This window comes from Platichthys flesus, chromosome 11 (assembly GCF_949316205.1).
Source record: "Platichthys flesus chromosome 11, fPlaFle2.1, whole genome shotgun sequence".
Taxonomy (NCBI): domain Eukaryota; kingdom Metazoa; phylum Chordata; class Actinopteri; order Pleuronectiformes; family Pleuronectidae; genus Platichthys; species Platichthys flesus.
Genome location: NC_084955.1, coordinates 14010987 through 14025100, shown reverse-complemented (window position 1 = coordinate 14025100; position 14114 = coordinate 14010987). Strand labels below are relative to the sequence as shown.

At 43.2% G+C, this 14114-nt stretch overlaps 1 protein-coding gene across 1 annotated transcript; it reads left to right on the top strand.

The window, feature by feature from the left end:
* The first annotated feature begins 3082 nt into the window (after positions 1–3082).
* On the top strand, positions 3083–14008 carry LOC133964750 (DENN domain-containing protein 3-like). Its single transcript, XM_062398989.1, has 27 exons — positions 3083–3166; positions 3624–3813; positions 4021–4110; positions 4278–4393; positions 4488–4612; positions 4800–4911; positions 5028–5147; positions 5253–5351; positions 5528–5647; positions 6078–6193; positions 6296–6451; positions 6548–6644; positions 6766–6869; positions 7141–7328; positions 7511–7667; positions 7806–8001; positions 8101–8269; positions 9163–9422; positions 9511–9681; positions 10197–10326; positions 10533–10640; positions 11822–11961; positions 12298–12458; positions 12543–12679; positions 12863–12981; positions 13341–13478; positions 13790–14008. The coding sequence occupies exons 1-27, from the start codon at positions 3083–3085 to the stop codon at positions 14006–14008; spliced, it is 3822 nt and encodes a 1273-aa protein (XP_062254973.1).
* Positions 14009–14114: the final 106 nt, after the last annotated feature.

Here is a 14114-nt window from a genome sequence, read left to right as displayed (position 1 = left end):
GTGGGTTATTACAGCATAAAAGCAAAATAGGATCTTTCCATTATTCAGAATGATCAGAATCAGGTTTTAATGCCAAGCGGGTCAAACATACAAGGAATTTGCTGTAGTGTATTTGAGCAATTATAAATATAAAAATAAGAAAGAAAATTCAACATATGTGTGAGTTATAAAGCAGCATAACACTCGCACTAGTGTGTCCTTATGCTGTAAGACAAATCAGAACAATTATTTGAAATTTGTAAAGGGAATGAATTTTAATTCTTAAAATAATGTACAACTTTATTTTATTTTCGTTGATAATATGTAGTAGTTCCTTGTGTTAGATGGAGTAGAGTAGAGGGTGTGTTAAATCTAAAAAGCTGTTTATTTTAATTTAAAAACTTACTTTCATGACTTAACTGTGACATTTACTGATGGTGCAATATCCCGTAAAATGACTTTCAATCGTCTGTCAGGCTCTTTTATTTCTCTGTGACCGTTTCCCGAAGCATCAGTGCGCATGTTTGTGTGCAGCACAGAAACAGGAAGCGGACTGACAGCAACTCAACATGGGATCCACACACCGCTGCCCTCATTCAGCGCTGGAGGTGCAGGACTGTGTTGAGGGCTCAGCTCCGGGCTGCAGGGATGAACACGCGGGGATGATAGAGACCAGCGCCCGCCACGTCTGAGAGGAGGTCAGTGATTCGATCGAGACGTTTTTAGCGACAGGTTATTGATCTGAGGTGAAACTTCTGACGGTGTGGAGAAGCATCCTCTCACCGGTGCAGGCTGTGACGCAGGGTCACATGTCCCAACAACTAAACCTTTAACCTGCAGGACACTTTATTCTGTGTGGACCTTACACTACATTTAAAGATACCGAGGAGACTTGCAAACTCTTGTACCTTAGATTATATCTCCGTTATAATTGTGAGGGTTAAAAAAGTTTATAATAGGCCCAGTGGTTTTCTATTTATTTATCAACTTACATTTGAGTATTTCTTTTAATTTCTATCTTACATCTGGAACAGTCATTCTGTGTATTTTCTCTAAAGGTGAGATTGAGGTGTGTTCAGTTACATTTCATTATTTAAAAAAAAAGCAGACAAAAGCAAAATATTGAATGATAATCAGATATTTAATAAAGTGTATGTATGGAAAAAACACAAATCTGAGATTGTATGAAAACATACATTTGCAAGAAAAAAATGTTTAAATTCCCTGAGATTATAGACAAAAAAATAGCTGGGAAACTTCAGAAATGGTCTTAGATGAAAAATCAAAATTAAAGCAACATGTTGAGGAGACTTTGTGCACAGATGCAAGCAGGTCGCTGCAGGCATCAGACGAGCACTGTTTAATGTGCAGTTTCCTCTGAGTAACCTTCACCTCCCCGAGCTTCAGGATTCAGAGGACACCACAAGTAGCTCAACTCCTCCAGCCTCAGTCTGCTCATTCCCCTGCTCGCTCCTCACTCATCCAGCTCCCAGCTCCAGGTCCTGCACAGCGACACCACTTTCTTTACCCTCAGCCTTCATCTGCTACTCAGAACACGATCATCTCACTTCAATACTTGGAATCTGCGTTCCCCGTATCTGTTCACTCATTCAGACACTCACCGGTTCTGGGCTGAAGCCACGAGTGTTTCCTTATTGCTGAATCTATTTGCAGAGGGTTCTAATTTAATCAGGTTTGGCCATCTGACAAAAACAAACACTAGATGTTGTTTTATCCCTATAAACTGTTGAATATCTGCCCTTTACTTCTTACAAATTTGTGTGTTGTTCTCGTAAATTTGTGACTTTGTTCTTGCACGAATCCCCTTGATCCAGATCTCAGTGCAAACTCAACCACCTCAGATCTGAAGAAAACAAGATAGTTGTGTGTTCTTGTCACTTGTCGTGCTGTTGCATGATCAGGAGATGTGAGAAGACTGTGTTGTCGTAGAACTCGCCTGTGTTTCTGTTCTTCCAAGGATCATATGATTGTGCTGTATATGAGGATGATCGTGTCACATCCTCGGACTAATAATGGAGGGACAGCAGCAGGTCATGTGACATGCTCATTTAATGGGATATTAGTAAAGTTATGCTGAGCATTCCTGCTGTCGAGGGTTGTTTTTCATTTCATTTCAAACGAGGGAACAAAGACCCATTGTTGCTGTGCTTATTAGAAAATCAATTTATGGTAAGAAAAAAAATAGTATAATTGAAGTGAATCCTCTCGCAAGTGGCTTCAGCGTGTGTGCGTGTGTGTGTGTGTGTGTGTGTGTGTGTGTGTGTGTGTGTGTGTGTGTGTGTGTGTGTGTGTGTGTGTGTGTGTGTGTGTGTGCGTGTGCGTGTGCGTGTGCGTGTGCGTGTGTGTGTGGGTGTGTGTGTGTGTGTGTCTTCTCCTCTGCACACATGAGTCTAATTTTCCAAGACGACGCTTGACCGTCTGGAGCGATAGGGAAATGTGATTAAAAATGTCCCCCCCCCCGCCACTGTGGAGAAAGAGCAAGCAAGTCACAGAGAGAGAGACAGAAAGAGGAGCGGGGGTAGAGAAATGAGTTGGAAATAGACTCAATCCTTTTCTTTATGACGCAAGACTTCCTTTGTTTTGTTCCAGAGATGGACTCATGCAGCAGTAACAGATAGCACGGTGCATTGGATACAGTAGATACATTAAGACTTCACACTACAAAGTACATTCAAATGCACGTGTTTTGAAGTATTTCTTCTACAGAGATACAGTTACAACTTTACGACTTCCTAACAATACATAGAAACAAATATATAGATTGTGTTGCTGTTAAGCTTTCTAAAAGGCTGTTTCTACTCCATGCATCTTGAAATAGATCTTTGATGGGAAACAAACAACTGTCTGACCGGATCTGTGTTGTTTTTGATGGAACAACCACTTTGTCATAAAGTTAAAGGAAACATCTTTCCTCCTTAAAGAAAACAGAACAACTATGAAGTATATATTTTTTTCTCGGTCATCTGTATCTTATCGTCTGGGTCACTGTCTGGTTCCTCCATGTTTGTTACCTTCATTAGGTCTGCGTCGGCCCTTGGTCCAGTTCCCCTGACCCGGCTGGTTCCTGGTCCAGGTTTCAGTGATGGCGGATCATCTGGCTCCTGCTCTGCTGGAAGCCTGCGTGGTGGTTGGAGCAACTAATGACAAACTCAGGGAGGTCTACCAGGTATTAAACTTTAAACTTTGCCCAAAAGAAAGATTAAAAGAAACTGTGATCTCAAGATTCCAAAAAAGTTCACCTCGTTTATAAATATGGAATCAGCGAGGAAGAAAACCCGCAGTGCTCATTGGTCCAGACTGCAACTAAAGATGGACTCCCCAGAAGTGAAGCTGAAGTGTCTTGAGCGCCACCTGGTGGCTAGCTGCAGTAAAGTTATAAATCCTGTTTGTAAAATAAATAAATAAAAGAAACCCTAATTCTAAGTATGCCATGATCTATGTTCGTTAAATCTAAGTTGTAAAACTGAAATACGTTTACGTTCTTTCTGTCATTAAATGAACCACATGAATATATGTAGTAAGTAATGTGTTAGTTTACGTTATTATATCATGTATTAAACAGAAACAGTATTATAATAGGAATAGACAATACTGCAAACCTTATTCTCCTATCTCCTGCTTAGACCTATAAATATAATGGGGCTCCTGAGAACCTCCTGCTGGAGCCGGAGGTACTGCATATACTGTCGCCTCCCTTTGTCGGCAGACCACAAAATGAGAGTGACCTGGTGGGTTCACATGGGAAGAGGCGACGCTCCTTTCTCAGGAAGAAGAGGGAACATCAACCTACAGCAGCCTCAGCCCCGAGCCAAGGTTTGATACCTGATTGTGTGGGCCACCCGCTTGGCATATATCAATACATAAATAACAGCTGTTTTTAATTAGAAATGACTAATTAACACGTTGTTTAGGTTTCTGATTCATCCCTCACATACTTACTAATAGCCTTGACAAATTCTATTAACATTATTGTTGTCTGTGATTGGTATCTTTCAGTTTTTGATGCTCATGTATTTGCAGGTGGAGCTGCTGAAGCGAGAGGAGGCAGTGAAGATGTGAGCGTTCCTACAGAAATTGACCTCAGGGCTTTACCTCAGCTCTGCTTCCCTGGTATCTGGTTTTCAAATCTATGTTACAATATTCCTCCGAAAGCCCTTATAGTAATGCATCATCATTGTATCATCATAATTCAGAAATTGGGATTTGTGTGGGCATCCTGTACAGTCATTGAAGTGCATCATGCAGATTTGATAACATATTTCATTTGTTTCTACCAGGTGGGCTCCAAGTAACCAATGAACAGAAAGATGAACAGTTTCACTTCCTGGTTTTCACCGACGTCTTTGGCAACAAGACCCATGGAGTAGTGATGCAGTGCTACCAACCAATACTGGTAAACACGACAACGTGTGATACTTGAATATGAGTTAGATAAAACTCACTTTAAATGAATTCCAGTCACTGTTGGATTGTTTTTGTTTTTACAGGAAGGGATCTCATGCTTCTACAATGAAGCCGGGTCCTCTAAGTTTTCTAAACTTTTCACTGCCTTCAGTTTCTGTGTCATATCCAAGTATCCTTACTTCACTGCCCTCAGAGACTGTCTGTCATGGTGAGACACAGTGTACTCAACCTAACTGATCATAAATTAAAAATACATGGCTCAATGTTCTTTATGATCACATTACTCGTTCAGAACAATTTGGCTCGTTATTTAATCCCAAAAAATATTAAATGAATTGCTCTCTCTCTCTCTGTTTCTCTCTCTCTTTCTCAATCTCTTTCTTTTTCTTCATCAGTCTGTTAATCCAGCTGAGAACTTGTCGTCTATCAGACATGGAGGACAGAGTGAAGGATTTTGCAGCCAAACTTTCACTCGTGCCAATCCCACCTCCTGGACAACTGCATTTGGTGTGTGTGCACTCTCGTGTGTGTGTGTGTGTATTCATTTTCCTCCGTCTCCTTTGAGTGCAATGAGGTCAGTCACTGGGTTATAAAACAAGCTGCAACTGTGTCTGTTTTTCCAGATGTTTACTTTACGTCCTCTGACGATTGTCCTACCGTCCAGAGATGACAAAGACCACCCCGCTGTAGATCTAGACCTCCACCTGCCTTTCCTTTGCTTGAGACCACAGCAAATACTGCAGGTAGTTCATATTCCTCTGTTTGTATCTGTAAGTGAACCAGGAGAAGTCTCACTTGACCCTTGTGTCTCTCTCTGTTTGTCCACCTCGCTGTCCCTGTGTCCGCAGGTGCTGTCTTGTCTCCTGCAGGAGCAGAGGGTGGTGTTGTTCTCTGCTGACTGGGCCAGACTCACACTGGTAGCAGAGAGTTTGTTGCTTTTCTTGCTGGTCAGTTCCCAATCTATGTCTGCACATCTGCAAAGGGCAAAGTTGTGTTAAAATGAATTGCAGGACAGTACAATAAATATTACAATGATCCAAGGAAATATTTAAGTTGTAATCAAGCCTTGTAATATTTTGACCCATATCTATGTTCGCCCATGCCTCCGTGGTCTTTCTGTCAGCCTCTGTCATGGCAGCAGCCTTATGTTCCCGTCCTGGCCAGAGGAATGCTGGACTTCCTCATGGCTCCCACCGCCTTCCTCATGGGCTGCCATCTCAGCCATTTTGAAGAGGTCGCTTCTGTAAGTAGAGCACATCAGATGACTATGGATTTACTGCCGTTTTAGTCTTAAAGGACACATGTTATGCTTATATTCAGGTTCATAGTTTTAATCTGGGTTAAGACTTTAATATTTTATAAGCTCTAATGTTTAGAAAACACATCACTTTCCTCATTGTGTCCATTGCTGCAGCTCCTCTGTTCAGCCTCTGTCGGAAACACTCCAAGCTCCTGTCTCTTTCAGACCCCCCCCCCCCCCATTTATAAAGCTTTGTTGTGATTGGTCAACTGCTTCAAGCGTGTGTAGGAAATCTCGTCCTCCAATCTAGATTTGCCTGGCTTTGTTAGGGGGCGTGTCATAATAGCCACTGGGCTATGTTTGTTTTGTTTATACAGCTCAGTGGACAAAACAGAGAAAGAGATTCATTTTAATCTTGATCTCTTTTATCCAGGAAACAGATGATCTGATCCTGATCAACATTGATGGTGGAAGCGTTTCCACTTCCTGTTCTGATACTCTTGACCTTCCACAAATTCCTCCAGCTGCTGCAGACTACTTCACACAGAGGTACTCGTTATTCTCCAACTTACAGACCATAGGAACACGAGCAGGTGCATGAGCCGGAGACAGAGCCAGTATGGGTGTGACCCGTCTGAGTTTGTTTTGCAGGTGTCAGTCTCTGCAGATGAATTTCGACTTGCATCAGTGTCGCCACGCAACCTGCAGCGGCATCAACGAGCAGCGGGCGCAGAGACGAGCGTGGCAACACCAGCTCAACCACGACATCCAGAGGATCGCGCTGGAGCTCATCGTCAACATATTTAGGTTCTGCGTGTATTGTTTGGGTCCTAAGGTCCAATGGGGTGGTTCTCCTCAAATCACACACACTGTGTTAACATACAACATGTACGTTTCCTACAGGGATGTTAGCTGCCATCTTAACTATGAACATCGAGTGTTCAACAGTGAAGAGTTCCTGAAAACCAGAGAGCCGGCCGATCAACTGTTTTACAGAAAGGTAAAGCCCTGTTTTTCTATTATTCTGACTGAATTGATGACATAGTATGGCTGATATCTCTTGGTGGAGACATGATGCTGGAGCAGTTCATTCTCCGACTAACATCACTGCTGTGTTGCAGGTGCTGGAGACTCACATCTTCCACTTCTTTCTCAAGGATCGTCTCAACAGGAAAATGGATAATTACGCTCGCATGGAGCTCAGCACGCGTACTGAGATGCAAAAGTAGAGTATCACACTTCTCCAGTCATTTTCATACAGTTCAACACTCAACATGTATGTGTGTATTTATTAGGAACTCTTCTTTAAGGAGCTCAATCCAACCTACAGCTTCAGCCAGTAGATTTCTGAAACAGTATTATGAGCATTCGTTTTTTTATTTAGATGATTAACTATTTAGTGTTAGTTCTTCTTTTTTTTACATACTGCCTTCATCTCCATTTCGGTGCTGGAGCAGTACTTTTGCAATGCACTGTTTCTCTTATATGTCCTCTAGAAGGAAGTCTATGGTGGAAGTGGCACGCAGATCCACCGTGCAGGAGATTCAGGCTCGGAGGCAGAGCTCCATCATCGAGAGCAGGCTGAATAAAAGACTGGGAATGAGCCTTCCTAACCTGGGATACGACCAAACTCTCAGCTTCCAAAGAAACAATCTGCTGCAGAGGATCAACCTCTCTGACTCTGGTGAAACTGCAGAGGAATACACACACTTTCATTGATGTTATTTATATAAAGAGGCGAACGCTATCATGAAGAAGAGGTGGCAGGAAAAGATTTATAATTATTCTCTTCTCTTTTTCTTCCTTTCTTATCCTCTCTTCCTCTTCACCTCTTTCTCTCCCCCTCTCTCTCGTTACCTCCCCCAGTTCTAAAGACCCCTCCGAAGCCTGTAAAGGTCTTTAAACTCCCGGACTTCCCTGCGTCTCTGTCCTTCCATTCAGTCCAGAGTTATTACAGTGAGCTCATCCAGCACCTAACCAAGGCCATCTTCTTCCAAAACGAGAACTCTGCTCTGCTGGCCAGGTACTTCCCTCTTTTAATGCTCCTCTTCTTTCACTTGTTTTCAGGAACAACCCTGTCATTCAGGTGTTTTAGTACCAGCCATTGTCGTTAATGCAGGTGCTGACTCCCTTATACTCAAGTCGAATCTTTCCTCCGTAGATTCTACTACCTGCGTGGTTTCATCAACACCTTGTGTTTGCGGCGGCTGGATGCTCTGAGTGATTTCCAGAACCTCTACAAGACGGACACCGCCATCTTCCCCACGCAGATGGTCACGTGGCTCGTGGACTCGCTGCACAGGGACGAGAGACAGCAAGCCGACCGACGACATGAGCTCAAGAGACTCATCCTCAAGGTCAGTCGGCTCACCGCCATCGTAACACCCGCTGATAGACTGTGTGTGGTGCAAAGTAAGTAGTGGTGATGCTGGGGATCATATTTCTTCATCCATCAGGTGAAGACGGAGAACGAGAAGCCGCCGGTGGAGCCCGATGACCACGTTAAGAAGTTCAAGCTTCCCCGAGAACCCCTGCATCAGGACGAGTTTGTGCGTTGTGTTCAAGAATGTGGGATTGTTAACGATGTGGCGACCATACATCGTTTATTTGAGGCTCTCACGGAGGGTAAGTGAGGGAAGGAAAGGTTGAGACGTGTGGGTTAGATAAAACTTTTAATTCCTGACGTTTTAATGAATTGTGCTTAACCTGCGGTATGTTATAAGCAGCAGTTTGAGTCATAAGGTGTTATAAATGCCATAAAATATTCATCTAATTTTAGATTATTTTTATTTTAAACTCGTTTAAGATGAGCTTGGCACTGACATGGTGAACACAGAATTTGCTGCACAGTCATTATTTCACAGTAATAAGTTATTTTTAACAATTTAATTTGGCTCTGAAACCAAATGTTTGAGCAACACTATAAACATTTGTTTTGTGTATCTAATATATTCCCATCAGGAGCTACAACATAAGGCCCTTTATTAGTCTTTGGTGGAAAATGTCATATTACACATTTCAAAGGACAAAACATAAATCGTGAGAGAATAAAAGAGGCAGTGTCATGTGACACGGGTCATGAAATGAGTTGTGAGTTCACGGTGCGGTTCTCCACCGACACACATGACGTCTTTTCACACTGCTGAAATGCTCCGGGTTTTTTTCTCCTCTCCTCAACAGGGTTTTTCCCCTTGTTTTGTTTAGATATTTATCTGCTGTGAAAAGGAATCATCTATGGTTCGATGGAAGAGAAAACAGACGAAAGTGTAACATGACTGAAAACCGAACCGAATGGCTTTTAGTTGTTGTCGGTTGGCAACACACTGTGGATTGTTGTGGATATTCTGGGTCTGCAAGTGGAACTAACTTAATCTGTTGATGTACATTTTTCTGCTTGTATTTACGTGTTCTTTTCTTCCCATGAGTTTCTTTGTCTTGTTTACACTTTATTTGTCTGCTCGCATATGTACCCTACATACCTCTCACATGTCTCTCACGGGTCTCTTTGTGTCCTATAGGAAAACCAAAGCAGGTGGAGCCTGAACTCTTCAGACTCTTTTACACCTTCTGGAAGGAGAAGGATGCTGAGGCCCAAGATGTCAACCTGCCCACTGAGGTCATTGACAACCTTGACAACAGCGAGGGTGTCTACAAGTTGTCGTCCTGTGTCAAGACCTCTTACGGCGTCGGAAAAATCGCGATGACCCAGAAACGCCTTTTCTTGCTTAGCGAGGGACGACCTGGCTACCTGGAAATCACCAAGTTCAGAGACATACAGGTCGCAAGAGTCTTTGATCCCTTTTCTCTGAATCATGTTTCCTCTGTCATAACCTCCCGATTATTACAACTGGCCCATCTCTGTGCAGGACGTGAAGATCGCCTCAGCTCCATTTCTACTTGTTCGTATTCCCTCCCTTCGTATCCAGACCTCTGGCAGGCCTGAGGTGTTCGAGGCCAACCTGAAGGCGGAGACTGAGCTCTGGAACCTAGTGGTCAAAGAGATGTGGGCTGGACGCAAGATGGCGGATCAACACAAGGTAAAATCTGGAATTATACTGGGAAGAAACTGTAATTTATGCCTTTGGTCCAGCAACAAAATGATTTGAAGTATGGGGAGAGTGTGGCCTAGGGGATAGAGCGGGTGTTCTGCAACAAGAAGGTTGCAGGTTTGAATCCCACTGCATGCCTAAGTGTCCTTGGCAAGATACTGAACCCCTAAATTGCCCCTCATAAATGCTGAGTGTTCTAAAAATGTAAGTCGCTTTGGACACAAAGCGTCAGCTAAATGACATGTTATGTTATGTTATGTTATGTCAACGGTTTAGCAAAAGTAAAAAAACACACTGAGGTCCAGTGTGGCAGTTTGTAGTGATTCAAAACTGGCTGCTCACCCTTCTTTGTATATGTACACATAACATTATAAGGAAAGTGCTCTGTATTCTGTGCTTGGAGCCTTTAAGTCACTTTAGAGTATGTTTGTCATTGTGCTTACACACCTGTACACTATATTCTAGGATTTCTCTACCATTCAGCTCATTGTGTGTCCCACCAGGACCCTCAGTATATGACTCAGGCCCTGACCAACGCCCTGCTAATGGACGCTGTGATGGGCTGTGTGCAGACCCAAAGGTCCATCATGGCTGCCTCTAAACTGGCTTACTTTGACAAGATTAAGCATGAAGGTTGGGGCTAACTCCTGTTGTGCTGCTTTTTTCTTTAATTTCATTCAAATTTGAAATTGCGTTTTTTTTTTTTGATATGCTCGTTATGATGTTGACGCTTAATCTAAGTCATTATTATGATCCTTTTTAATGTCTCTATTCATATCCTCTGCCATTCATCCTCTCTTGTATCCATTAATCCATTGTGTTTTCCTCGGTGCCCCCAGAGCCCATGGTGGTGCACGAATCTACCTCAGAGACACTAAAACACAAGATCACCCCGTCGCTGGACATGGCTGAACCTCAGACTGTGCATGTGCTGCTATACACACCAGGTACTTGAATAAATATCAATATACATTTTTTCTGTAGAGTAATATATGGACCTTGAATGGACCCCATTTTCCTGGTATCTTGTGTGTCTTAAAAGTCACACATGACAAAAAGTCACCCATGACAAATTGAAAACTAACTACGTCATTGTCATGGTAACAAATCTCATCTCTATAGCCCCCTAATTTCACGCAGCATACATCCCTGTTGGACTCTCATTGACATAATTGTACTTTACAGTTCAGAGCTGTAACCATAATCGGTTTCTTTATTGAATGGTAATCAGTGAACAAACTGAGCTGCTGTCCCATCATGTGCCTCATTTACTGTGTGTCTGTTGTGCACTGACACGGGTCACAAGACACCCACTGTCCGTGGTGTTATGTTCTAATGAGCATTTACACAGTTCAAAGACAGACAACGTGAAGGACAAACAAAGGACAAAGATTTCTGAGTTGATGTTTCTAGATTTGCATGTAAACAGAAGGAGCTTATATGTGAGTGTTGAGTTTGTGTCACTGTATGTGTGTGTCTGTGTGCACCCACTTGTTTAAATATTTTTATGGTAAACGATGCTCCAGGGCAACCTATTCACATAACCTGATTAGTCTTGTTGAGCTGTATTTTATCAGGGGGAATAATAGCGGCCCTGTCAGTGTCTCATTTGTTTACACTGTGACAGAGAGAAAAGATCATCTGCCAGATAGTGATCTCCTTGGAAAGATAATTGAGTACAATGAACTAAGCACAGCAGATAAACACTTCATGTGAAGTGATGAAGTTGAGAACAACGAGTGAGCAGGACATTGGGTCGGCTGTGGCTTGGGGAGGAGAGCGGATCGTCCACTAACCACAAGTCTTTGGTTTGATCCCCCCGCTTCACCAGTCCTCAAGCTCAGTATACCTGAGCAAGATATTGTACCCCAAAGCACAGCATGTGTGAATGTGAGGATATGGGTGAATGTGGTTTGTACTGTTAGGGTCAATAAGATCAGAAAAAGAATGTAAATACCGTCCACTTACCATTTACTTTGAAACACATTACAAATTCCCTAAGTTTCAACTAATAACTGTTCCTCTCTATCTGTTCTATATATTTATTGCCACTAGGGACATTTATGCATTCAGTACCAACAGAGTGAGGGTTGTTGGTTCTCTGCTCTCTCTCTTTCCCTCCCTCCAGGTCAGTTGACTTGCAACGACTCGGGCAGTGAGATGAACCCGAAGCTGTGGGTGGCTCTCAGCGGGGGCAAGGTGGTCGTGTTCGATGCAACGAGCTGGTCCATGCTGCAGGACTGCATCCAGGTTGGAGAGCTGCAGCTGGTGAGAGCAGAGACGCTGTTCTCCTATTGCTCAAAGTTAAATTACCTTAAATGAGAATTCCTCTAATTCGTTAAGGTTATACAAATGTAAGTCTGGTTACAAGCCTTGTTGAGCATTACTGCACATGTGGAAAAATGGAAGAAACCTTTTGAGGCCGGAGTTGGAGCTGTGTGAAATTCTGTCGAGGCTTCAAAGTATATGATTAATCTCTAAAGTTTATTACACTTCCATTTCAACATGTTTTGATTAAATATTACAGATTACAAATCCTTATTAGGTATTTACAAATATATGCCTGATGCTAATAATTACACTGTTGTCGCAACTTCTGCGTAGAACTGCATGCTGGGATTGGTCCAGGAGCAGGTGTGGATTGGCTCCCAGGACTCCGTGATCTACATCATTGACACTCGCAGCATGTCCTGCAACAAACAGCTGACTGAACACAGACATGAGGTGACCGGCCTCACGGTGGACACCAGAGATCAACACAACAGGTTGACACATTGTTCTTACACATTAAACATCGGACGCACTCTTCTAGATGTTAAGCGTGAGTCAGACGTCTCCCTCCTTCCCAGTCAGCAGACATACTCGTGCAGCTGTGATGGGACGATCCTGCAGTGGGACTCAGGCAGCCTCAAGGTGAAGCGACAGTTCCACCTGAGCTGCGACCGTCTCTCCTCCATACAGATCCACAACAGCACGTTGTGGTGCTGTATGTACAAACTCTCCTTTTTTACTTCTATTTTTATAAAGAGTCAATGGCTCCAATAAATCGTATCACCATGAGTCCTTCATTCCTGTTGGAAATGTCTTTAACCAATTGTGTATGTGCAGTACATCTGCTTTTCAGGGTAAAAAAGATCTGGGTAAGGAATTGTTGTGTGTGCATGTGCAGGTTGTGGTGACAGCATTGTGGAACTGAAAAAGACGGGGACAACCCAGCGAAGGATGCCGCTTCCTGACGACCTACGGAGCATGCCCAGTAGCTTCAGCAGCTTCATTGTCATCCCTGAGGTGACCGTGTTCCTAATAGAAAGTGTCACGCATCCAACCTGCCGTTCAATCAGCAGCTGTCAGTTCATCAGTGAATATAAACAGTTTGCAAGCACCTGGGACAAGGAACAGTTCACATAAAAATACTAAATACATTTTTTGAGTTTGATATTTAAATGTTTTTTTAACCGAAGCCAGTAGTCACAGCAACCACTGGAACCGAGAGATACAAACATTTCCCATCTTTTTGAATATCCAGCTACAAAAATGATAATGTGTGCGTGATAAAGATGTTGATTTGCATCAATGTTGTGTTTCTACCAACTAAAAGCACATTTGTGACTTTACAGTTTTTTTCTGTGTTGTGTTTTTTGTTCCAGCGAGGTCAGCTGTGGACGGGCTGCGCAGACTCAGGGGAGCTGTGTCTCTGGCACATGGACAACCACAGACATCCATTCAAAAGAATCTCCCTGCCGGGCAGTTCAGGGGTCACCTGTATGATCCGTGTCAAAGACCAGGTGAGTTGTGGCAACATGTCAGGTCGCATAGTTGACTTGTAATTGTCTTAGATTGCTATTTTTATTTTTGTAAAATTCTTTGAGTTGAATGTCTTAGCTTTCCAGAAATTTGTCAACAAAACCATTGATGGAGGAAATAATCTGCAGATTAGTTGGAGCCCTAATTTGCTTTTATTATGATCAGGGACTGTGTGTTTCTGTCTATCGCTGTTTGTTGTTGTGCACTCATCTCATCACCCGTTAAATCTTCTGCTGCCACAACTGTCACTTATCCACCGTTACTTTTCCTCGAACCCTTCCCCTCGCCTAAGATCTGGGTGGGCTGCTGTGGCCTGAACACATTCGGAGGTCAGTGGGACGCTCAGATGAGGAGTCAGGTGTTGGTGGTGAACCCCGAGAGCCACACTGTGACGAAGGAGCTGCACGCTCACTCAGACAGCATCCAGACGCTCTGCTCAGCCGAGGATCGCTACGTCCTGAGTGGCTCTGCACGCCGCGACGGCAAGATCGCCATCTGGAAGGTGGAGTAGAGAACAGAGAGAGAGAAGCAGTAGAAAAGGAAAGAGATGGTTACATGTGAAGCCAGAGCAGAGAATGGGGAGAGGACAGAAGAAGAACAAAGTCGCTTGAAAGGGC

Excerpts from the sequence above, each read along its gene's own strand:
- LOC133964750 (XM_062398989.1), top strand. The coding sequence starts at position 3,083 with ATGGCGGATCATCTGGCTCCTGCTCTGCTGGAAGCCTGCGTGGTGGTT. Across the intron at positions 11,962-12,297 it reads AGGTTGGAGAGCTGCAGCTG|AACTGCATGCTGGGATTGGT; the intron begins GTGAGAGCAGAG and ends ACTTCTGCGTAG. Across the intron at positions 12,459-12,542 it reads ACCAGAGATCAACACAACAG|TCAGCAGACATACTCGTGCA; the intron begins GTTGACACATTG and ends CCTCCTTCCCAG.